This window comes from Babylonia areolata, chromosome 33 (genome assembly GCF_041734735.1).
Source record: "Babylonia areolata isolate BAREFJ2019XMU chromosome 33, ASM4173473v1, whole genome shotgun sequence".
In the NCBI taxonomy this organism is placed as follows: domain Eukaryota; kingdom Metazoa; phylum Mollusca; class Gastropoda; order Neogastropoda; family Buccinidae; genus Babylonia; species Babylonia areolata.
The window spans coordinates 18270068-18297131 of record NC_134908.1 but is presented as its reverse complement, the minus strand read 5'-3'; the positions used below and the strand labels follow the sequence as shown (position 1 = coordinate 18297131).

Genomic DNA, 27064 nt, shown 5'->3' with positions numbered 1-27064 from the left:
ACACACGCACACACACACAAGTGTGCAAGTGCAGGGAAACACACACACACATATTTCACAGCTCCTATGATATGCACACAACACACACTCAAACAGACACAGAGAGAGAGGTACAACAGACATGTACCCCCGCACACACATATATTTGGGAAGGCCCAGAGAAACTCTGTTCTATTTTGAAGAAATATGTGCATTGTTTGTTTGGAAAGGATACTATTTCTTTATTTACCAATGAAGAAGGTGTGTTGTCTGAAGGCCCACATTTACATAAAAGGAACCTGAAACATAATCGAAATCTGTATGTCTTCTGCATCCCGGAAGATAGTCATCTTCAAATAATGTGATGTTGTCAAGAAACCACATTAACAACAAGGAGTCAATGGAAGACGTATACGAAAAAAATATTAATCATTAAAAAAAAAAAAAGAAAAAAAAAAGAGGAAGGTGGAGTGTTGATGTGTGCGTGTGCGCGTGTACACACACACACGCACATGCGCGCGCGCACACACACACACACACACACACACGAGACACATTATTTTTCGTGTGTTAGTGTCACTGTTTGTCATCAAAAACCCGATCGATTGATGTTGACACTTTCGTCTTGACCGGTCTGTTTCGGTTAAAAGACAGCCAGTGACTGTTTTTGTGCAGTGGCATTTGTGCCATGAGAGTTGTCTTACCTTGTACGACTTACAGAGAGGCCGAGATTTGATCCTTGTAATTTTCTGTAGTTCTTATAGAATTTCGTGAAATGTAAGTTATTCGAGTTTTTATCATTCTGTTTGCTTTTGTTGTGGGCAATATTCCTCCAGTAGACGGAATGATTAATATTCACAACAAGGCGTGGACGTTCACTCCGCCAGTCACACAGTGGAGAGGGGAGGGGAAGAAATGTGGATGTAATGTTTTATTAAAATTTATAGCCTTGTCTTCTTTGTTATGCATGGTGTTGTTGTTTTTTTATATTACATACAAAACTTACAGTGCAGCATTTGTTTTTCGCTTGGAGCTCGGCCTATTGCGCTTGGTGATATTTAAACAAACCAAGACGATACGAGGTGACGAATATGTCTTCTCTTGTCAGTTCATTGTGGTAGATACATTATACTATAGTTTATACCGTATAGTAGTTTATACCGTATAGTTCCATCACTATTGCCAGTATTCATATTAATTACCAGGCACATAGACAATGATGAGATCCAACAGAGATGATGTCAATGACCAGTTCTGTTGTTGATCTGTGAATTTGTTACTATTTTCTGCACGTCATATATATATATATATATATATATATATATATATATATATAATTATATACATATTTCTTCTCTAGTAACTACCCTGCACATACTATATTATACAGTTATTAAGGTTATAATCATAGTCTACACCTTTGGTACACATTCAGTGTTGTCTGATACATATGTCGATATGATATATATTTCTTTTCTTTTTTTAGCAACACATCTTCAGCACCAGATTTCTTGCTTGACCTGGTGGAACAGTGCATCATGTCATTCAACCTGTGACCTCTTCCGCCTTCACAGCCGTTGGGAAAGGTTTCCTCCTCCGCCTGATCTGTCGTTGGGAGACTTCACATGCGGCAGGTAGTACTGGGTTACATGGTACCAGTTGCAAGGGCTGTGCCCCTGACCTGACCCAAACACACAAAACACACATACTAACATCCTATCCTGGAGGATTTTTATTTCTTAATTTTTAAAAGGGTATGATATATACATCAAAATACAGTGCAGGGAAAAATGCACAGAAGTCGAAAAATAAAAAGATGAAAGAAAATAGGCCACCGGCACACACCAACAGCAGTGTGCTAATGCACACACACACAGATACACGTGTGCGCGCTCACGCACTCACTCACACACACACATGCACACACACACACACACACACACACACACACACACACACACTGAAATTAAATTCTTAACTACATGTGTGATACATGCATGCTTTCAGACATTGTGACCAAATGGCATCCCCTGATCAGCAAGTGATGTCAGAGGTGAAGATCGAGATTGATGTGGCTGAAGAAACAGGACCACTGTGGATGACACAGGATCAGTGTTCAGGTCAGTTGCACATTCACCTTTTTTATTTCATGACATTTTATATCTTGGCCCAGTAGTAACTAGTGTGGAACAAACTGCCATTCTCAATCTCTTATATGGATTCCACAGTACAGTTTAGTTTTTAAAAAGTATAACAAAACACACTCTTCCAATGTTTCATTGTACCTACCATCTTATTGACTCGTTTTCTTCTAGAAGTTATGATGGACATGTGTGTGTACATATGCAGTTTATGTGTTAGTGTGTGCACTCACACATGTTTTTGTATGGTGTACCTGATGCATACAATATGTTTATATGTATAACTTTTTATTGTAAACTCCACAAACTCCCTGTCTGGGATGTGTGAGCATCAGTCTTCATTATTACTGCTATGGTTCATTATTATTATTGAAATTATCTTTTTTTTTTATCACTGTTATCATTATTAAAATTTCAAGTCAATTGACAGTGTACAACATCTTGGTGAGGTCCTAGGAATCAGCCTTGTGTCATCGCTCTTGAACCAGCACACAGTGACAGCTATTATAGTGCTAGATGTGTACAAATCCAGTCTTGGACATATTCACCCTCATATCATCATTCTTGTGTACAATTCCAGTCTTAGACATATTCACCTTCATATCATCATTCTTGTTGTGTACAAATCCAGTCTTAGACATACTCACCCTCATATCATCATTCTTGAACCAGCACACAATAACAGCTATTATAGTGCTAGATGTGTACAAATCCAGTCTTAGACATACTCACCCTCATATCATCGTTCTTGAACTAGCACACAGTGACAGCTATATAGAGCTAGATGTGTACAATTCCAGTCTTAGACATATTCACCCTCATATCATCATTCTTGAACTGGCACACAGTGACAGTTATTATAGTGCTAGATGTGTTCAAATCCAGTCTTAGACATATTCACCCTCATATCATCATTCTTGAACCAGCACACAGTGACAACTATATAAGCTAGATGTGTACAAATCCAGTCTTAAACATATTCACAAAGTCTTTCACTTCCTGTATATTTCATTATTTGTGTGGGTGTGTTTTATATTTGTGGTGTTTTTTGTTTTGCAATTACTGCCAGTTGGATTGTGACCATTTCGGGTGATTGATTGATAGATTTAATGTTAATCAGTTACTGTTAATTGAGTCTCAAGCATTTGTGATGAGCTTTTTTGGTGATGTGTGTGTGCGTGCGTGTGTGGCATGCGTGCATGTGTGTGTGAACGGTGGATCTGAGGAATGTGATGGTGATAGATGAACTCTAATTCTGAACTTTAGAAAATAACAGCAGAGGTTGATGACTATAGATGATGGTGATCAGTTCAGGAAGAGAGATGTAGTTGACATTTAATCAATTAATGCATAACTGTTGCAGGTAGCACATGTGAAACACCTGAAGCAGTCACAACAAACATCAGCAGTGATGTCATCAAGACTGAACCAGTCACAACAAACACCAGCAATGATGTCATCAAGACTGAACCAGTCACAACAAACACCAGCAGTGATGTGCAGACTGAAATAGTGACAGACATCGTGATGACCGTAAGACCTGATACAGTCAGATCGGAATCCAGACCAGCAGGTGATAACCAGGTGGGTAAAACTTCTGGTATGGGGTACTTCATATTTTCTACAAGATATGCAATAAACAATTCACACACACACACACACACACACACACACACACACACACACACACACACAGATATATACTCAGGTTAATTTTTTGTTTATCTCTCTTGGGTTGTGGTTTTATGTTTCTTTTCCTTCTAAGTTATACTTTAACCAAGTGCACACAGCTGTTGTAATTTTGAAAGTTTATATATAAAAAAGAATAGTTTTTCAGGCAGTTTCTGGTGATCTAAGAACTTGCCATTGTTACTTGTAAATATGTACCATGACTGTCATTCTGTGACCATTTTTGACAGGCATGACTGTAAACAAAGTGAATCTGTGACATAACCCTGTTTTTGGTGTGTGTGTGTGTGTGTATCTGCGCGCATGCATATGTATATATGTGTGTGTGTGTGTGTGTGTGTGGTATCAGTGTGTGTGTGTGAGAGAGAGAGAGATAAAACTTAGTAAATTAATCTTAATGTGTTGTCTGTTTTGTGTTAGCATCACATTTGACTTAAAAAAAACAACAACAACTCTTTACACATTCCAATTACAGTGTCAGTGCACTTATGTGAAGGACACAAGAAATAATGGAGACTTGAACATTTCCACAATCATTTTACTGTTACTATTCTCAAGTTTTTTGTTTCGGTTTTGTTGTTTTCATAATATTTTAGCACTTTAATGACACAAATTGAACAATGATAAATGGGTCAGTCTCCTGAAACGGGTACCATATGTGTTACATGGGGATCAAAAATTAAAATTGCTATTTTGCCTTCAAAACCCGTCACACACTGTAGATCATGACTTTATCCTTCCCTCTATATAATCTCTATACAAGAGATTGATTTTTTATATTTTTATATGGTGTTGTTTATGGCATGTGTCATCAGTCTTGGTTGTAACGTTGACGCTAAACTGTACTGCAATGTAATTAATTTTACTGTTCTATTTGGTCAATGAATATCAAAACTGATAACAAGTGCTGACTAGCACATTTGACATCAATAGGAACAGGTTTTAGTAAACCACTAGCAAGTATGTTCTACATCTTGATATGCAGGTTGCATATGCCCTCACACATTCACAGTTTTCTTTTTCATACTTTAGGAAGCCAGAAGACAGTTATTTACATTACATTTTTTTATCATATTATTTCTACCATTAGCATGACAAAAAATAAAGCATGATAATTACATTAGATCTCAATGAGCAGCCATTCAATTTTATTTTATCTTGGTTGTAACACAGACATCAGCCAGAAGACAGTTATTTACATTACATTTTTTTATCATATTATTTCTACCATTAGCATGACAAAAAATAGAGCATGATAATTACATTAGATCTCAATGAGCAGCCATTCAATTTTATTTGATCTTGGTTGTAACACAGACATCACATGCCATATCTTGATTGTAACACGGACATCACATACAAAGAACTATTTACATTTGGATAATTTTAACTGAAGTTTGTCTCTTTCTTCAAAGATCAGCTGAACGAAACACATTATCAGAGAGGCATGACAAAAAATAAACATGTTAACTGCACTTGTGTTACATGAGCAGGCAGTTAACTTTTTGTCTTGGTTGTAACACAGACATCAGATACAATACAATTTACTGATTACACACTTATTCAATCAACTTTGTGTCTGTTTTCTTACAAAAAGAAACAGCTGAGAGCAGGAAATTGAAAAAGAAAAGGAAAAAAAAGACAAGTGTCATCTGGCACTAATATCAGGTTTGGCATTATCTTTCCACATCACCTTCATCGCCACATGGAATATATTCTTTATCAGCTAAGTGTAATATTTTCCATGTGCTTTGGGCCACTTGATCTGTGGCTCTTGTGTTTTTTCATGTGTTCAACATGGTACAGCACCTAAAACAAAATGAAAAAATTTGCATGTAAAATCCCAGATTAGACAGAAACTTTGTTATCGTTTTTCTTTTAATGATGGAGTCTCCCGTCGGAACGACGGATGAGTAGGCAGGCAGGCTTATCTGTCGGTGTGTGTCCCATATGGGAGAAGAGGCCGATTCTGGATGCGCAGCACTTCCCACAGGTGTTGCAAGGGAAAACGTCTCCAGAAGTTGAGCCCTGCTTCCTTCGCTCACTCTTCTCCTTCATGGCCAGCATTCTCTTGTTTTCAAACGTCTTTATACCACTAGAGCACAGCATCCTCCAGCAAGAGCGGTCAAGGGCATCAGTTTCCCAGGAAGTGATGTCTATGTTACAGGCTTTGAGGTTTGTCTTCAAGGTGTCCTTGAAGCGCTTGCATGGTCTTCCAAGTTCGCGGCGGCCTTCCTTCAGCTGGCCATACAAGAGCATCTTTGGGATCCTGCTGTCTGTCATGCAGACAACATGTCCTGCCCAGCATAGCTGGCACTGGATCAGCAGGCTTTCGATGCTGGGCAGGCCGCTCCTCTCAAGGACCTGGAGGTTGGAGACCCTGTCTTGCCACTTTATGCCGAGGATCTTTCGTAGGCATCTCTGGTGAAACTGCTCAAGTTGTTGAATGTGACGGCGATACATCGTCCATGTTTCACAGCAGTACAAGGTAGCCAGCACAACAGCTCTGTAGGTTTTGATTTTGGTACTGAGGCTAATGCCTTTGTTGTTCCACAGCCTGTTGTTGAGTCTGTCAAAGGCGGAGCTGGCCTTGGCGGTGCTGCCCAGGTAGCAAAACTTGTCGACTGACTTGATCTCTGTGTCATCGATCTTGATTGCAGGTGGGGGGGAGGCACTGGCATTCTGTGAGCTAGCTGGCTGGTACATGGACTCGGTCTTGCTGAGGCTGTACCTGTCTGTCTGCATGTGTACCTGTGTTAATTAAACTTTGTTGGCCTTTGCCTGACAACTACTGTTAGTGGTATGCAAATAAAACTCAGTGGTGTGATAGGTATGAGTGAGACCTATCCAGTCATAACCTGTACTGTGTACAATGATGTGTTAAGGTGCTCAGTAAGAAGTCAAAGGTCAAGGTCACTTTCAAGACAATGTTTTACAGTGTCCTTTTTATTCCAGTGCTGTAATTCATGTGTTCAAATCAGTGGGTATTATATATGTGTGAGTCTTGAAGGCTTTGCCTCTTGGGTTTTTTTTTGTGTGTGTTGAACATACAGCACATTGTGTATTGGTTGTATTTGTATTACTCAATTTACTGTTAACATTGGTTATCAAAACTGATTTTTCATTTCAGAAACTAGTGAAACTTCATTCCTCAGTCATTGACAAAACAACACCTCAGCTGTCAGTGTCTGGAGCGAACAGAACTCCTGTACACAAGTCTGCCAACACTTCTGGGTCACTGCTGTCCCTGAACAGAAGTCATGTGTGTCAGCAATGTTTTGCTGCCTTTGTTCTATTCAACAGTTTAAAACTACATCTGATGCATGTTCATGGTGAGAAACTGCATGCTGTGTCACCTGTGCCCTCCACACCTAGTAGTTGTGATGCTGGTAACTACAGCAACATGAATGTGGAAAAGGTTGCTGACCTTGACAAGAGAAACATTGTGCAGAGAAAAAACAACAAATTTGATGATAACACTGACAAGGAAAGTGAGGAGAAAAAGAGCAGGCGCCATGTGTGTGACGTCTGCAGTAAGGCTTTTACAAAGGCTGGTCACTTGAAGACACACAAGTTGATTCATACTGGTCATAAACAGTTTGTGTGTGATGTGTGCAGTAAGGCTTTTACTCTGGCTGGTCACTTGAAGAGACACAAGTTGATTCATACTGGTCATAAACAGTTTGTGTGTGACGTGTGCAGTAAGGCTTTTACTCAGGCTGGTACCTTGAAGAGACACAAGTTCATTCATACTGGTCATAAACAGTTTGTGTGTGACGTGTGCAGTAAGGCTTTTACTCGTGCTGGTCACTTGAAGAGACACAAGTTGATTCATACTGGTCATAAACAGTTTGTGTGTGACGTGTGCAGTAAGGCTTTTACTGAGGCAGGTCAGTTGAAGAGACACAAGTTGATTCATACTGGTCATAAACAGTTTGTGTGTGACGTGTGCAGTAAGGCTTTTACTGAGGCTGGTACCTTGAAGAGACACAAGTTCATTCATACTGGTCATAAACAGTTTGTGTCTGATGTGTGCAGTAAGGCTTTTACTGAGGCTGGTAACTTGAAGACACACAAGTTGATTCATACCGGTCATAAACAGTTTGTGTGTGACGTGTGCAGTAAGGCTTTTACTCAGGCTTGTAACTTGAAGACACACAAGTTGATTCATGCTGGTCATAAACAGTTTGTGTGTGACATGTGCAGTAAGGCTTTTACTTGTGCTGGTCACTTGAAGAGACACAAGTTGATTCATACTGGTCATAAACAGTTTGTGTGTTAAGTGTGCAGTAAGGCTTTTAATCAGGCTTGTTACATGAAACACAAGTTGATTCATACTAGTCATAAACAGTTTGTATGTGACATGTGCAGTAAGGCTTTTACTCATGCTTGTACCTTGAAGAGACATAAGTTGATTCATACTGGTCATAAACAGTTTGTGTGTGACGTGTGCAGTAAGGCTTTTACTGAGGCTGGTACCTTGAAGAGACACAAGTTGATTCATACTGGTCATAAACAGTTTGTGTGTGATGTGTGCAGTAAGGCTTTTACTCTGGCTTGTAACTTGAAGACACATAAGTTGATTCATACTGGTCATAAACAGTTGGTGTGTGACATGTGCAGTAAGGCTTTTTACTTAGGCTGGTCACTTGAAGAGACACAAGTTGATTCATACTGGTCATAAACAGTTCGTATGTGCCGTATGTAGTAAGGCTTTTACTCATGCTTGTACCTTGAAGAAACACAAGTTGATTCATACTGGTCATAAACAGTTTGTGCGTTAAGTGTGCAGTAAGGCTTTTAATCAGGCTTGTACCTTGAAGAGACAGAAGTTGATTCATACTGGTCAAAAACAGTTTGTGTGCAACGTGTGGGGTAAGGCTTTTAATCGGGCTTTTAGATTTAAGACATACAGGAGAATCCACACAGGGGAAAAACCTTACAGGTAACCACACTGTGATGCTAGTTTTAATCATTCAACATCAGGTCAGTCCATGCAGGTGACATACCCTATGTCTGTGGGACAGCATTCTCTGAGACTGGTCACTGAAAAGGACACAAGAGAACCCACACAGGAGAGAAACTTCACGTGTCCACAGACTGTGGAAAAGGTTTCTCTGAATCCAGTGATCTAAAGTGACATCAGTTGACCCACACAGGAGAGAAACCTCACACCTGTCCACACTGTGTGCACACATGTATCTTTCTCTCCATCTTTTGATGAGAACCAATGCTGAACTGATGGGTTAACTCCATGCACTTGTGTAAATAATGTGATATAAATTGTGATGCACTGTGGTTGGATGGATGGTCAATGATGCATATATTTAAGGTGATTGTTTTCTTCACATCATTTATTTGCATTATCATATTTCTGATTTGTAATTCTTTGAGCAATGTAATTTTTTCCCTTTTGTCGTCGTTGTTCTTGATTCTCTCCTGTTTTTTTTTGGGGGGGGGGGGGGGGTTTGTTTGTTTGGGTTTTTTTTAATGTTTTTTCTTCATTTCTTTGTGTTGTTTCCACATGTGTTGTAAATATTATAAAAGAATCAAAGAAAGGAACCAAGAAAAAAAAAAGAAACCAGATGACCTAGAAAGTAGATCCAAGTGGAACAGTCACATTTTTCACACATGTAAGAGGAGACTTCTTGAGGAACGTGAGGGTATTGTTCAGGATTCATAAACGACAAGTTAATGTTATCAAACGAGGTGCAGTTTGATTGGGTTCACCATTTTGATCGGAAAACATGACTCCCCAATTATCACCAGATACTGTTGTTGATTTTATGAGAATCAAATCAGTGTTCTTAAAGAAAAGGAAATGATATGAAGGACTTTTCATTTTGAGTGTGTGAAGTAAGAAGAAAGTTGTCACCATATTCAATAAATGCTCGTAGCAATGGACAGAGGTGCTTGATAGTTTTTGAACATCTTGTTATTGATGGGAAGAAATTCTATCTGGATCAAAATGATAAGTTTAAAAGAATCTGTGTGAAAAAGTGACGACAACACAGCAAAATGGTTCACTGCTCAACTTTACACGGCACAACGGTACATGCCATCAGTGTACAACTTTATACTGCTCAATGGTATATTTCAATGCTGTACAACTTTACATGGCACAACGGTACGTTCCATCACTGTACAACTTTACACTGCACAACGGTACATTCCAATGCTGTACAACTTTACACTGCACAACGGTACGTTCCATCACTGTACAACTTTACACTGCACAACGGCACACTTCAATTGCTGTACAACTTTACACTGCACAACGGTACACTTCAATGCTGTACAACTTTACACTGCACAACGGTACACTTCAATGCTGTACGACTTTACACTGCACAACGGTACACTTCAACAGTGTACAATGGTAACACTGTACGACACTACACTGCACAATGGAACACTGGTACTGGTACAGTTGTACACTGCTCAATAGTACACTACACAATGGTACATTACTCAGTGGTACAGTGCATAATGGTACACTGCTCAATAGTACACTGCAAAGCGATACATTGCATTTGTAACACAGCACAATGGTACACATTGTTTTTTCTCTCTTACATTAATGGTGTATTCTTTTTAGTGCCCAGGACATGTGAGGTGGAGGTTGGCAATTTTATTTTATTTTATTTTTTTATGCCAGTTTTTTCTGGATGATGTGTTTTGTATTATTATGTATTATTAATATTATGTTGAGGTTGAGGTTCTTTTATTTTTTCCTCTGCAGAAAAATTGACAGAATGGTCAACGTCAGAGGCATGTCCTATGTGAGCTTTATGTAAGTGAATATGACTTGACTTGTGCCTGATTTTCTTTTCCAACATTTTTTTAATTTTTTTAATACCCATTTTAGTGGGATCAGTATGTAGTTTTTCAGTCCTGATATGGCCCTGTGTAGTCGGCTGGACAATAACTGTGTAAGCAACAAAAGATTAGAAATATTTGATTACAGATGGAAGTGGTTGGATGAATGGCAGCTAACAAAGTTTATTCAACTGTACTTTAGAAAATGAATGTGGATAAAAAAAATTTTAAAAATTATATCGCAGTGTTTCATAAAGGAGTTGGGGATTGAGGAGGAGGAGGGTATGCCAATGATTCAGTGGTAACATTGTGTCTGTATCTTAAAAATGCTCGTACTTTTTATGCAGTTGGAATGCCTTCTTTCTCTCAGTCACTGTCACTTTCTCTGTGTCTCTTTTTTTCTGTGTGTGCGTCTGAGTGTGTCTCTATCTCTCTATATCTCTCTCAGTGTGTCTCTCATTCTCTCTCACTCTCTTTATATATGTAAGCACCAACACTAAGACTTACTGAAATGCCATGGGTTACCATTTTCATACGCATGTGTGTTGGTACGGATGTACTTATTTCCTGTATGGATACGTAGAAATCGGTGTAAGGATTGATGTGTTCATATTTGTTCTGTTTTGTTGATTGAAAAAGAATATATAAAAGAAAATCAAAAATCAGTTTTGAACATTGTTGTTTATAGATGAATATGTGTGTGTGTGCTTGCGAGTACATGTGTGTGTGTGTGTGGTGTGTGTGTGTGTGTGTGTGTGTGTGTGTAATATTAATTCCAAGCATGCTTTTCCTCTGATTTCATGCCATGTTAGTATTGCCTGAACAAGTAATGGCATTGCCATATGCCATAATTTGTGTGTGTGTGTGTGTAACATTCATTCTGAGCATACTTTCCATCAGTGTTTTCTTGCCACACACAGTTATCCACACAAGTCACAGTATTGCCATATACATTGTTATAGATCTGCACAAGTCACAGTCTTACATGCTTTCTTATCCTGTCAACAGAAGTCATGGTTTTGCCATACATACTGTTATCTACAAAAGTCAGTCTTGCCATATGCACTGTTATCTGCACAAGTCACAGTATTGCTGTACGCATTGTTATGTACACAAGTCACAGTATTGCTGTACGCATTGTTATGTACACAAGTCACAGTATTGCTGTACATATTGTTATGTACACAAGTCACAGTGTTGCTGTACACATTGTTATGTACACAAGTCACTGTTGTTTGGAGTACCAGACATAGCCCACATGGCTGAAGAGGGGTATGTAGTGCTTGGAATGTGTATATTTGCCGATAATGTTTTGTTTGGGTTGTCTTTGCTTTTTTTAAATATTGAAATGGAAAAAGCTGGCCTATTTATTTGTTTCAGGAGTGTGTGTGTGTGTGTGTGTGTTCTTCAGTTTAAAATCAGTTAATGTAGAGTGATTTTACACAGAAAAAAAATCCATATACAATGTGCATGTATGCATGCATGTGTGTGTGTGTGTGTGTGCATGTATGCATGCATGTGTGTTTGTGTGTGTGTGTGTGTGCACAAAGGACACAACACCAACGTAGGACTGTTTGCCAAGAGTCCAAGTTTGTGTCAAACTTACGATTCTATTATTGAAAGATTGAACACGACATAGACGGGCTCAGTATCCGAGTAGTTAAAGCGTTGGACTTTCAATCTGAGGCTCCTGGGTTTGAATGTCGGTGACGGTGCCTGGTGGGTAAAGGGTGGAGATTTTTCCGATCTCCCAGGTCAACATATATGCAGACCTGCTAGTGCCTCAACCCCTTTCATGTGTATACACAAGCAGAAGATCAAATACACACGTTAAAAATCCTGTAATCCATGTCAGTGTTTGATGGCTTATAGAAACAAGAAGATAACCAGTATGCACACCCCCGAAAGCAGAGTATGACTGCCTACATGGCGGGGTAAAAACGGTCATACACGTAAAAGCCCACTCGTGTACATTCGAGTGAACATGGGAGTTGCAGCCCATGAATGCAGAAGAACAACAAGACATACCTCTACCCTATTAGGAAGGAGGAAGGTGGCAGAATGGTTCAAATGCTCAGCTGCCAATACAGAGTGTCCATGAGAGTGTGGGTTCGAATCCCGCTCTCGCCCTTTCTCCCAAGTTTGACTGGAAAATCAAACTGAGCGTTTAGTCTTTCGGATGAGATAATAAACCAAGGTCCCGTGTGCAGCAGCACACACTTGGCACACTGAAAAAAAACCCATGGCAATGAGAGTGTCATCCTCTGCCAAATTATGTAAAAATAGACGGGCGCAAGCTGGTTAAAGCATTGGACTTTCAATCTGAGGGCCCCAGGTTCGAATCTCGGTGACAGCACCTGGTGGGTAAAAGGTGGAGATTTTTCCAATCTCCCAGGTCACCATATCTTTTTTATGCAGACCTGTTTGTGCCTGAACCCCCTTCATGTGTATATGCAAGCAGAAGATCTAATATGCACCTTAAAGATCCTGTAATCCATGTCAGCCATACACAGCATGTACACCCCCAAAAACGGAGTATTGCTGCCTACATGGTGGGGTGAAAACGGTCATACATGTAAAAGCCCACTCATGTACATACGAGTGAACGTGGTTGTTGCAGCCCACGAACAAAGAAGCAGAATGTAGAAAGAAATCCACTCTCATAGGTACACAAATATATATGCATGTAATCAAGGCTGACAAGCGCGTTGGGTTATCATGCTGTCAGGCATCTGCCTAGAAGATGTGAGGTAGCGTATATATGGATTTGTCTGAACACAGTGATGCCTCCTTGAGAAATTGAAACTCTACCCTATTATATGTTTGAAGGACACCCCAAAAGAATTACTGGTGACTGTGCAATCCAGTTGCTGGGCCAGTCAGTCTTGAACCATGTACAGTATTCACTGGCTGTTAGAGTGTGAAAGAATTCAGGGACCTAGGGCAGGGTCGTTATTTATTTGGTGTGACCCTCTGTGGGATAGAACTCGGATCAAACTTCAACTTACTACTGTTAAGTATTGATGAGGGCATCACCCCAGAATCATGGTTTGTGTGTGGGCATGTTGGGTTTAGCCCCAACACTAGCTGCTTTCAAGGGCTGCTTGGACACTCACTGGGACAGTATTCCCACCCTTTATGACCCAGAGTGCCACCACTAGTCACAACCACGCATGCAAGTTTTAGAACAGTGACAAGTCGATAACGGCGAACAGGCCACTACCAGGCCTCAAGTGTCTTCTTCTTCTTCTTCTTTCCCTTGACTACCGCCTTCATCATTGTGAAGATTCTGTAGACTATAAGGGGGGTTTGCGTGTTTTTGAGGTTTCCTGAGGTAGAGGTTGCTTGGCCAGGGGATGGGTGGGGGCGTGGGGGGGGGTTGAGGTATGGGGGTGGGGAGGGGGGAGGTGATCAGATTCGGGATTTGAAGCCTTCCAGGGTTGGGCTGAGGGCAATCTGAGCAGGAAGGCTGTTCCAGTTTGTTATGGTTCGGGGAAAGAAAGATTTTTGTCTGTACAGTGTCCTGCAGTTGGAGAGGTGGTATGCTGCTGGATGCGATCCTTGGGTCCCCGTGGATGCTGAAGGATTTTGAGAGGGCTTGTGGCATGTGTTGATGATACGACTGCCGCTATGGAACTTATAAAAGTTAACCAGTCTTGCCTTTCTCCTTCGCTCTTTGAGGGGAGACCACTGAAGAGTCTCCATCATGTCTTGCACACTGGATGTTTTCCTGTGTCGATGGGTCGCCCAGCGAGCAGCCCGGCGTTGTACTGCCTCAAGTTTGTTATTGTCCTTCTCTGTTTAGGGGTCCCACACAGAGCTGACATACTCCAGGGTTGGGTGGACCAGTGTTTGGTAGGCTTGCTGTTTAATGCACTGGGAGCCTACTTTCAGGTTCCGTCTGAGTAGGCCTAAGGTCTTGTTGGCTCGGTTGGAGACATTGGAGATGTGGGGGGTCCATCTAAGGTCAGAGGTGATAGTGATGCCGAGGTATTTGGATTTGCTGACTACATCAAGGGTGTGGCCACGAAAGGTGTACTCTGATGGTAGGGGGTCTCTCTTCCGGCTCAATCGCAGTGTCTGATATTTGTCTGGATGGAAGCTCATAAGCCACTTCTGCTACCATTCTGTGAGGTAATCGAGATCCTTTTGTAGGGCTTGCTGGTCGCTGGTGGAGGAGATAGTTTTGTGGCACAGAGTATCATCAGCAAAGAGACGAGCAGTGGAGGACGGTCCAGTCGGCGTGTCGTTCATGTAGAGCAGGAACAGGCAAGGCCCAAGAACAGAGCCTTGGGGGACTCCAGATTCTACAGGAACAGGACTGGAAGTGGCTCCATCCACCACTACAGACTGCTGTCTGTCTGATAGGAACTTCCTGATCCAGGTGTGTACTTTCTCTGTGATGCCAATGGAGTGGATCTTGTGGAGCAGGAGGGAGTGGCAGACTTTGTCGAACGCTTTGGAAAAGCCCATGATGAGAGCGTCTGTCTGTTTTCCGGCTTCAAAGTTTACTGAGAGCTCGTCTACAAGTCCGATGAGCTGGCTTTCACAGGATCGCTGGCGTCTGAAACAGTGCTGTGCTTCAGTGATGATTCCATTCTTTTTTGCAAAGTTCATAACAGAGCTTGTGATGATGTGCTCCATTATTTTGCATGGTATGCTGGTCAGGGAAATAGGGCAGTAGTTTTCTGGGCGGTGGCGCTGGCCTTTCTTGAAGACTGGGGTGACGTTGGCCATCCTCCAGTGTCTGACAAGATCAAGATCAAATGAGTTCGTGTCCAACTCGTTCTGGGCGTCGGTCGCTTAAAACTCTTAATGGGATACCTAATGTATGATACAGTATAAAGTCTATTGCAGTTCATTATTTATGTGTCTGTTACTCCGATCAAACTTAAGTCTTGAATAGCAGACAAGTCGTTTGTCATCGTGGCGACAATTGCTAAAGGCCAGATCAGCACGTTGGGTTTACGAACATCAGTCGTCTAACTCCTTTTTTTGTTTTTCTTCTTTTTTTCAGATGTGGTGACGCCTTGAAACTGAAACAAAACCTGCTAGCTGAAAGATATAGTTGTCACCCTAAATACTTTTTCCGTGTTCATTTGGATCAACTTCCGGATAGCAAGCGAACGACTCGTCACAGTTCCTTTGAGCCGCGCAGATTCAAAGTTTGCTGAGTGTCACATTAAAATACGTGATATGAAGACGTATCTGTGCTTGTTATTTTCTTATGTTTCGACAAATGATGGGAAGTAGGCTCTTGAGCATCTGTAGCTGTTGTAATAGCACAAAACGATCTGTCAAGTGTCAGGACAAGTGAAGTTTCTAAACAGTCCGTAAGTTGTGCTTGAAAAAAACACACCCAAAAACAGAAACACACACACACACACACACACACAGATGTCCCATCGGACAACGTTCCACAGAATAACTGCCTTTCAAAAAGAAAAAAAAAGTAACTGATGTTTATCGAGGGGAAAAAACACACCACCAAACTTGACGTTTCTTTAGAAATTGTTCAGTTGATATTTTTAGAAAATGCATCGGATTAGGAAGCTGATAAGTTGATAAAAAAAAAAAAAAGATGAAGTGATAATAATAATTATATTTTCAAAACAAAATCACTTGAGTTGAAATGTAATGTCGCACTTTAGCATCCTTAATTCCTGGAGCTGAATTCAGGATGCCAAAGTGCGATTATACTATTTCTTACTAATGTTAGTAGTTCTGTTCCTGAGTGAATATTGATATTTTTGCTTTGTTAGAATTTGAACACTTGTCAACTGGTCAAGAAAAGTTCCATCAACATTATTTGTGGAACTATACCAAGGTGAAGAAAAGAGCACAGCATGTATTCCAAGATACCATTGGATAAATTTTGAACATGTATCCCAAGATACCATTGAACAAAATTTTGAATTTAATTCAATAGATTTTATTTCATGAGGGTAATACTAATGGAATAAGCAACACAATCCTTTCATTTTTTTCATCCAGCCTGGTCATGAACAGTTTGTGTGTGACATGTGCAGTGAGACTTTTACTGGGACTGGTGACTTGAAGACACACAAGTTGATTCATACAGTTTGTGTGTGTCATGATCAATAAGGCTTTTACTACAGGCTGATACCCCAAAGATCTGAATTTCCTGAAAGTGGCAGAATGGTTAAGACGTTTATCTGTCAGTACAGTGTCTGTGAAGGTCAGGGTTTGAATCCATGTCTCACCCTTTCTCCCAAGTTTGACTGGAAAATCAAACTCAACGTCTAGTCTTTCAGATGAGGGGATGAACCAAGGTCCTGTATGCAGCACACACTTGGCACACTGAAAAAGAACTCATGACAACAAATGTTGTCCTCTGGCAAAATTGTGTAGAAGAAATCCACTCTGATAGGTAAACAAACATGCACTCAAGGCCTGACTAACGTGTTGGGTTATGCTGCTGGTCTAGCATTTGCCAAGTAGATGTGGTATGGCATATGTATGTAATTAACTGACCACAGTGACACATTGAAAAACTGACACTAAAGTCAGAATATCTAATGTTAAAATGTCATAACCAAGTTCATGTCATTTATTCTGTCTCCAACAACATAACTCATTGAATGGAGAATAAGAATAGGGTCTGTTTTAAATATAATGATTTTAATCCTAATTCTGATTAACAACAACATCAAAAAAAGAGAAAAAAAAGGCACTTGATTGACACTGTAAATTTAACACACACACACACACACACACACACACAAGAAAAAAAAGGCACACCAATTTGTAACCAAGATGGTGTGTATTTGTGATTTTGAGATTTTTTCATTCTTAACTCTCTTCAAATTTTTATTTTTAAATTTTTCTGTGTGTATATTTACAGTGAGTATTTGTGTCTCTGTGTCTGCGCGCACATGTGTGTGTGTGTGTGAGTGTGTACATGCATCAGATTATGTGTATGTGTGTTTGGTATTATGATAACGTGGATTATGTTTGTTATGTTTGGATGTTTGCTATGTGGGTGAGGTGACTGTACATTGTATACAAGGAAGTGGGGGTAGATTTGTTATAAAATTCTCACTTGTGATTATGATTTTTATGTGTTTTTTTTCTTCTTCTTATATTTTAGTCATGTGATTTGCCTTGAGTATTATTGTATTTGAATGAAAATGCAGTAGAAATAAAACATTCTTATCTTCTATATTAATTGATGTTGCTGTGATAATAATTCTAAATCCTTTATATGTTGTCTAATAGGTGCATACTTTTTCCCCTCCAAATGTATCACTCAGATAGCCAGTGTAATTGATTATGAGTACAATATTCATATCAAATGTGTTCTGTTTCTTATTGGATGAAATATGTCATATTTTTATGTACCTCCATGGGGTTTCCTGGAATAAACATGCCTTTACATGTCTTGTCTTGTCACTGATAATAGAATGGCTGGCGTGTCTGCCTGTCTGTCTGTCTCTCAGTCTGTGTACCTGTCTGTCTGTCTACCTCTGTCTCTGGATATTTATATACATATTAGTGTCTTGAGTGTGGATAGAGGGAAGGGGAGACAGCTTCTTTCAATCAGTGTTATCACAGTCTGAGTGCATCATCTCCCTGTTTACTGAGTGTACTAGATTCATATATTAGTTTCAGATGTAAAGACATCAAATTCATGCATGCATGCTTGCATGTATCACACATACACACACACACTCAAGCACACTATGTGCATGCATGTGTACCACACTGCAACACAGTACACACACATGCATGTACACACACACACACTGTACACCCACACGTGTACAAACAGACACACATGCACACGCGCGCACACACACACACACATGTACCAGACTCGCATCCATACACAACACCCACATGTACCACACACACACATAGTGACATACACAGGCATATAACAGCACACACACTCCGACTTGCTCATACACACACACACATACAGACACACAGAACACACATACAAACATCCTATCCTAGGAGGATATTTATTTCTTACTTCTTAAAAGTGTATGATATATATGTCAAAATACAGTGCAGGGAAAGATGCACAGAAGTTGAAAAATAAAAAGATGAAAGAAAATAGGTCACTGGCACACACCAACAGAAGTGTGCTAATGCACACACACAGATGCACGTGTGCATGCACTTGCACATACACACACACACTCTCTCTCACACACACACAAATGCACAATGTATATGGAAAAATTTCCAGTCTCACTTACATTGATGTAAAATGTCTGACAAACAACTGTACCCAGACCCCACACTGCACATAAAAGCACACAAATCCCAACACACACACATACACTCTTAAACACACACATTCACACACATACGGAAAAACACATGCATACGTATACACACACACATGCACACACACACACATTTCTGCATGCCTCAGTTCACATACACATGTGCGTGTGTGCACGCAAGCACACACACACTCATGCACACACACACACGTTTCTACATGCCTCAACTCCCATAACTCAGACACACACACACACACACACACACACACAAATGTGCAAGTGGAGGGAAACACACACACATATTTCACAGCTCCTATGATATGCACACAACACACACACTCAAACTGAGAGAGAGAGGTACAACAGACATGTACCCAAACACACACATGCATTTGGGAAGGCTCAGAGAAACTCTGTTCTATTTTGAAGAAATATGTGCATTGTTTGTTTGGAAAGGATACTATTTCTTTATTTACCAATGAAGAAGGTGTGTTGTCTGAAGGCCCACATTTACATAAAAGGAACCTGAAACATAATCGAAATCTGTATGTCTTCTGCATCCCGGAGGATAGTCATCTTCAAATAATGTGATGTTGTCAAGAAACCACATTAACAACAAGGAGTCAATGAAAGACGTATATGAAAAAAATATTAATCATTAAAAAAAAAAGAAAAAAAGAGGAAGGTGGAGTGTTGATGTGTGCGTGCGCGCGTGTACACACACACACGCACATGCGCGCGCGCGCGCACACACACACACACACACACACGAGACACATTATTTTTCGTGTGTTAGTGTCACTGTTTGTCATCAAAAACCCGATCGATTGATGTTGACACTTTCGTATTGACCGGTCTGTTTCGGTTAAAAGACAGCCAGTGACTGTTTTTGTGCAGTGGCATTTGTGCCATGAGAGTTGTCTTACCTTGTACGACTTACAGAGAGGCCGAGATTTGATCCTTGTAATTTTCTGTAGTTCTTATAGAATTTCGTGAAATGTAAGTTATTCGACTTTTTATCATTCTGTTTGTTTTTGTTGTGGGCAATATTCCTCCAGTAGACGGAATGATTAATGTTCACAACAAGGCGTGGACGTTCACTCCGCCAGTCACACGGACAGTGGAGAGGGGAGGGGAAGAAGTGTGGATGTAATGTTTTATTAAAATTTATAGCATTGTCTTCTTTGTTATGCATGGTGTTGTTGATTTTTTTTATATTACATACAAAGCTTACAGTGCAGCATTTGTTTTTCGCTTGAAGCTCAGCCTATTGCGCTTGGTGATATTTTAAACAAACCATACGAGGTGACGAATATGTCTTCTCTTGTCAGTTCATTGTCGTAGATACATTATAGTTTATACCGTATAGTTTGAATCATCTCTATTGCCATTATAGGTATTAATTACCAGGCACAGAGACAATGATGAGATCCAAAGGAAGTGATGTCAATGACCAGTTTTGTTGTTGATCTGTGGATTTGTTACTATTTTCTGCACATTATATATAATATATATATATTATTATATATAATTATATACATATTTCTTGTCTAGTAACTAGCCTGTACATCTATATTATACAGTTATTAAGGTTATAATCATAGTCTACACCTTTGGTACACATTCAGTGTTGTCTGATACATATGATATATATTTCTTTTCTTTTTTTAGCAACACATCTTCAGCACCAGATTTCTTGCTTGACCTGGCGGCACAGTTCATCATGTCATTCAACCTGTGACCTCTTCCGCCTTCACAGCCGTTGGGAAAGGTTTCCTCCTCCGCCTGGTCTGTTGTCGGGAGACTTCACATGCGGCAGGTAGTACTGGGTTACATGGTACCAGAGGCAAGGGCTGTGCCCCTGACCTGACCCAAACACACAAAACTTACATACTAACATCCTATCCTGGAGGATTTTTATTTCTTAATTCTGAAAAGGGTATGATATATACATCAAAATACAGTACAGGGAAAAATGCACAGAAGGTCGAAAAATAAAAAGATGAAAGAAAATAGGCCACTGGCACACACCAACAGCAGTGTGCTAATGCACACACACAGATACACGTGTGCACGCTCACGCACTCACTCACGCACTCACACACACACACACACACACACTGAAATTAAATTCTTTACTACATGTGTGATACATGCATGCTTTCAGACATTGTGACCAAATGGCATCCCCTGATCAGCAGGCAATGTCAGAGGTGAAGATCGAGATTGATGTGGCTGAAGAAACAGGACCACTGTGGATGACACAGGATCAGTGTTCAGGTCAGTTGCACGTTCACCGTTTTTATTTCATGACATTTCATATCTTGGCCCAGTAGTAACTAGTATGGAACAAACTGCCTTTCTCAATCTCTTATAAGTTATATGGATTCCACAGTACAGTTTAGTTTTTAAAAAGTATAACAAAACACACTCTTCCAATGTTTCATTGTACCTACCATCTTATTGACTCGTTTTCTTCTAGAAGATATGATGGACATGTGTGTGTACATATGCAGTTTATGTGTTAGTGTGTGCACTCACACTTGTTTTTGTATGGTGTACCTGATGCATACAATATGTTTATATGTATAACTTTTTATTGTAAACTCCACAAACTCCCTGTCTGGGATGTGTGAGCATCAGTCTTCATTATCATTATTACTGCTATGGTTTATTATTATGATTGAAATTATCTTTTTTATCACTGTTATCATTATTAAAATTTCAAGTCAATTGACAGTGTACAACGTCTTGGTGAGGTCCTAGGAATCAGCCTTGTGTCATCGCTCTTGAACCAGCACACAGTGACAGCTATTATAGTGCTAGATGTGTACAAATCCAGTCTTAGACATATTCACCCTCATATCATCGTTCTTGTTGTGTTCAATTCCAGTCTTAGACATATTCACCCTCATATCATCGTTCTTGTTGTGTTCAATTCCAGTCTTAGACATATTCACCCTCATATCATCATTCTTGTTGTGTTCAATTCCAGTCTTAGACATATTCACCCTGATATCATCATTCTTGTAGTGTTCAATTCCAGTCTTAGACATATTCACCCTCATATCATCATTTTTGTTGTGTACAAATCCAGTCGACATATTCACCCTCATATCATCGTTCTTGAACCAGCACACAGTGACAGCTATTATAGTGCTAGATGTGTACAATTCCAGTCTTAGACATATTCACAATGTCTTTCACTTTCTGTATATTTCATTATTTGTGTGGATGTGTTTTATTTTTGTGGTGTTTTTTGTTTGTTTTGCAATCACTGTCAGTTGGATTGTGACCATTTCAGGTGATTGATTGATTGATGGATGGATTTAATGTTAATCAGTTACTGTTAATTGAGTCTCAAGCATTTGTGATGAGCTTTTTTGGTGATGTGTGTGTGCGTGCGTGCGTGGCATGCGTGCGTGCGTGTGTGAACGGTGGATCTGGGGAATGTGATGGTGATAGAGGAAGAGAGATGTAGTTGACATTTGATGCATAACTGTTGCAGGTCGCACGTGTGAAACACCTGAAAATAATGTGAGCACAGCCACCACACCCTGTGAGATGGACACTCAGAATCCATCAGCTGCTGTCATGAAGTCTGAAACAGACACACACACAGGCAGTGGTCCAGGTATTAAAGCTGAACCAGTTGATCAGGATGCAACAAGTGGTGTGTTTCACCAGTTCCAGTCTGTAGTCAAAAGAGAAGAGGATGTGAACATCAGATGTGAATCCTGTACCTGTATTAATTTGTCTTCTTCACCAGTGACTCCATGGAATTTTAAGTGTCATTTTCAGTGTGAGAGATCAGAAGTTCAGTTCCAAACTGAATCTATCAGCACAAACATAAACCATGATGTTATCAAGACTGAACCAGATGTTATCAAGACTGAACCAGTCACAGCAAACACCAGCAATGATGTCATCAAGACTGAACCAGTCACAGCAAACACCAGCAGTGATGTCATCAAGACTGGACCAGTCACAGCAAACATCAGCAGTGATGTCATCAAGGCTGAACCAGTCACAGCAAACACCAGCAGTGATGTCATCAAGACTGAACCAGTCACAGCAAACATCAGCAGTGATGTGCAGACTGAAGCAGCGACAGACATCATGATGACCGTGAGACCTGATGCAGTCAGAATTGAATCCACCTTCAGGAAGGATGAAGACAACAGACCAGCAGGTGATAACCAGGTGGGTAAAACTTCTGGTTTGGGGTACTTCATATTTTCTACAAGATATGTAATAAACACTTATCATATATATATATATATATATATACTTCCTTTTTAAAAATTTTTTTATCTCTCTTGGGCTGTGGTTTTGTTTCTTTTCCTTCTAAGTTATTCTTCAACGAAGTGCACACAGCTGTTGTAAGTTATAAAGCTGACAGGGATGACGAGCTTTTTTTCTGACAATTTTCTGATGATCAGGGAACATGCCATTATTACCTGACAAACTTTTACTAAGATTGATACAAAGAATATGTTATTCTGTGACCATTTTTGACTCGTGTATTTAAACAAAGAGGGTCCATGTAATAACCCAGTTTTGGCTGTCTTTGTGTCAGTATGTATATATATGAGTGAATGTGTCTGTGTGTGGTTGCCATGGGGGGTTATCAGTACTTACATATTATTGATCCAAATTCTATTTCGCTCATCATCAGAAAAGAATGTTTGTCAAACTGAAAGTTGCATGCTGAAAGCGGAACAGTTCAATCTTAAGTGACCAACATCTGTTGGCATTTCATTGTTTTTTCATTATAATTTAGATCTATGAAATTTTCAAACCTTTCCTGTCTTCATTGCATCTTTACCTTTTAAACGGATCATAACAAAATTGTCAAATGTATTTCTGGGCCTAATATACACCATAACCACTCTGGAGAAATCCAGAACTTTGGGTAAATTATCATCTGACACATTGTCACACTCCACACAGTACAGACTGAAGGTCCATCACAACCTCTCTGTCTGATCATAGATGCCATTAAAAAAGGCTACTCATTCTCAGAGCCCATGGGAATAAATGCTCATATTTAAAAACTATGAATATTTCTTTCCAAATCATAATGGAATTTGCCTTCTGTTTCTTTACTGGAAAAGTATTATATACATATGTGTAGTGTGAGTACAGACTGAACGACACATTTTGGACCACAAGTCAAGACGTTTTGCTCATTTATCTGGTAATTTGTGTTTGTCTTACTGTTGGCAGTAATTTTCATTATCTTCATTTCAGAAACAAGTAAAAGTTGATTCTTCAGTCACTAACAAGACAACACCTCAGCTGTCAGCATCTGAAGCAAACAGAACTCCTCTACACATGTCTGCCAACACTTCTGGGTCACTGCTGTCTCAGAACAGAAGTCATGTGTCTCAGCGATGTTCTGCTTCCTTTGTGCTGTTCAGGAATTCAAAACTAGATATGGTGCATGTTCATAGTGAGAAACTGCATGCTGTGTTACCTGTGTCCTCCACACCTGGTGTTTGTGATGCTGGTAACTATAGCAACATGGACGTGGGAAAGGTCACTGACAGGAAAGTTGTGCAGAGAACAAACAACGAAGCTGATGATAACACTGACAATGAGAGTGAGGAGAAAAAGAGCAGGCAGCATGTGTGTGATGTGTGCAGTAAGGTTTTTACTTGGGCTAGTTGCTTGAAGAGACACAGGAGAATCCACACAGGGGAAAAACCTTACAAGTGTCTACACTGTGACGCTGATTTTAATGAGTCAAGTGGCTTACGGACACACATCAGGTCAGTCCATGCAGGTAACAGACCCTATGTGTGTGATGTCTGTGGGGCAGCGTTCTCTCGGACTGGTGTCTTGAAAAGCCACAAGAGAACACACACAGGAGAGAAACCTTATACCTGTGATGTCTGTGGGGCAGCGTTCTCTGAGAATTGTAACTTAAAAATCCACAAGAGAACCCACACAGGAGAGAAACCTTACGTGTGCACAAACTGTGGAAACGGTTTTACTCAGTCCGGTAATCTAAAGCGACATCAGCTGACCCACACAGGAGAGAAACCTCACACCTGTCATCACTGTCCTGCAGCTTTCACCCGGTCACGTGATTTAAAGAGACACATCCAGAAATTACACCAGTAAAAATGTACAGAGTACACTGGCAACCTGAAGAAACGCAAGTTGATTCATACCAGTCATAAACAGTTGGTGTGTAACGTGTACAGTAAGGCTTTTACTCTGGCTCATCACTTGAAGAGACACAGGAGAAGCCACACAGGGGAAAAACCTTACATGTGTCCACACTGTGCCATCAGGTCAGTCCATGCATGTGCGAAACCCAATGTCTGTGGGACAGCATTCTCTGAGACTAGTGACCTAAAAAGACACAAGAGAATCCACACAGGTGAGAAAACCAATATTTACAGCAAATGGATGAGGGAAAGTTTGCTGACCTAGATGACAGGAAACTTATGCAGAGAAATAACAATGAAGCATGTGTGTGATGTATGCTGTAAGGCTTTTACTCAGGCAGGTCATTTAAGACACACAAGTTGTTTCATACAGTTTGTGTGTGATGTGTGCAATAAGGCTTTTACTGGGACAGGTCATTTGAAACGACAAGTTAAATTCATACTGGTCATGAACAGTTTGTGTGTGACATGTGCAGTGAGACTTTTACTGGGACTGGTGACTTGAAGACACACAAGTTGATTCATACAGTTTGTGTGTGTCATGATCAATAAGGCTTTTACTACAGGCTGATACCCCAAAGATCTGAATTTCCTGAAAGTGGCAGAATGGTTAAGACGTTTATCTGTCAGTACAGTGTCTGTGAAGGTCAGGGTTTGAATCCCTGTCTCACCCTTTCTCCCAAGTTTGACTGGAAAATCAAACTCAACATCTAGTCTTTCAGATGAGGGGATGAACCAAGGTCCTGTATGCAGCACACACTTGGCACTCTGAAAAAGAACCCACGACAACAAATGTTGTCCTCTGGCAAAATTGTGTAGAAGAAATCCACTCTGATAGGTAAACAAACATGCACTCAAGGCCTGACTAACGTGTTGGGTTATGCTGCTGGTCAAGCATTTGCCAAGTAGATGTGGTATGGCATATGTATGTAATTAACTGACCACAGTGACACATTGAAAAACTGACACTAAAGTCAGAATATCTAATGTTAAAGTGTCATAACCAAGTTCATGTCATTTATTCTGTCTCCAGCAACATAACTCATTGAATGGTGAATAAAAATGGTGTCTATTTTAAATATAATGATTTTAATCCTAATTCTGATTTGTCTATGATTGACATAGTCTTGTTAACAGCAATAACACCAAAAAAAGAGAAAAAAAGGCACTTGATTGACACTGTAGATTTCACACACACACACACACACACACACACACACACAAAGAAAAAAAAGGCACACCAATTTGTAACCAAGATGGTGTGTATTTGTGACTTTGTGATTTTTCATTCTTAACTCTCTTCAGATTTTTATTTTTTTATTTTTCTCTATGTATATTTACAGTGAGTGTGTCTCTGTGTCTGCGTGCACATGTGATTGTGTGTGTGCGTGTGCGTGTGCGTGTGTGTGTACATGCATCAGATTATGTGTATGTGGGTTTGGTATTATGATAACATGGATTATGTTTGTTATGTTTGGATGTTTGCTATGTGGGTGAGGTGACTGTACATTGTATACAAGGGAGTGGGGGTAGATTTGTTATAAAATTCTCACTTGTGATTATGATTTTTATGTGATTTTTTTCTTCTTCTTATACTTTAGTCAAGTGAGTTGCCTTGAGTATTATTGTATTTGAATGAAAATGCAGTAGAAATAAAACATTCTTATTATTTCTATTAATTGATGTTGCTGTGACAATGATTAACAATTCTAAATCCTTCATATGTTGTCTAATAGCTGCATACTTTTTCCCCTCCAAACATATCACTCAGATAGCCAGTGTAATTGATTGTGAGTACAATATTCATATCAAATGTGTTCTGTTTTGTATTGGGTGAAATATGTAATATTTTTATGTACCTCCATGGGGTTTCCTGGAATAAACATGCCTTTACATGTCTTGTCTTGTCACTGATAATAGAATGACTGGCATGTCTGCCTGTCTGTCTGTCTGTCTCTCAGTCTGTCTGTGTACCTGTCTGTCTGTCTACCTCTGTCTC

At 39.9% G+C, this 27064-nt stretch overlaps 1 protein-coding gene across 1 annotated transcript; it reads left to right on the top strand.

The window, feature by feature from the left end:
- Nucleotides 1-662: 662 nt before the first annotated feature.
- LOC143277082 (uncharacterized) lies at nucleotides 663-25166 on the top strand. Its single transcript, XM_076581820.1, has 10 exons — nucleotides 663-756; nucleotides 1466-1613; nucleotides 1987-2099; nucleotides 3484-3704; nucleotides 6940-7917; nucleotides 14997-15114; nucleotides 20558-20705; nucleotides 21054-21166; nucleotides 22395-23089; nucleotides 24140-25166. The coding sequence occupies exons 3-10, from the start codon at nucleotides 2000-2002 to the stop codon at nucleotides 25013-25015; spliced, it is 3249 nt and encodes a 1082-aa protein (XP_076437935.1). The 5' UTR covers nucleotides 663-756; nucleotides 1466-1613; nucleotides 1987-1999; the 3' UTR covers nucleotides 25016-25166.
- The last annotated feature ends 1898 nt before the right edge of the window (nucleotides 25167-27064 follow it).

Bases quoted from the DNA above. Each gene is read 5' to 3' on its own strand.
- LOC143277082 (XM_076581820.1), top strand. From the start codon at position 2,000: ATGGCATCCCCTGATCAGCAAGTGATGTCAGAGGTGAAGATCGAGATT. The intron at 15,115-20,557 runs GTCTGTTTTCCG...TTCTTTTTTTAG, and splicing joins AGCCCATGATGAGAGCGTCT to CAACACATCTTCAGCACCAG. The intron at 20,706-21,053 runs GTAGTACTGGGT...GCATGCTTTCAG, and splicing joins GGAGACTTCACATGCGGCAG to ACATTGTGACCAAATGGCAT.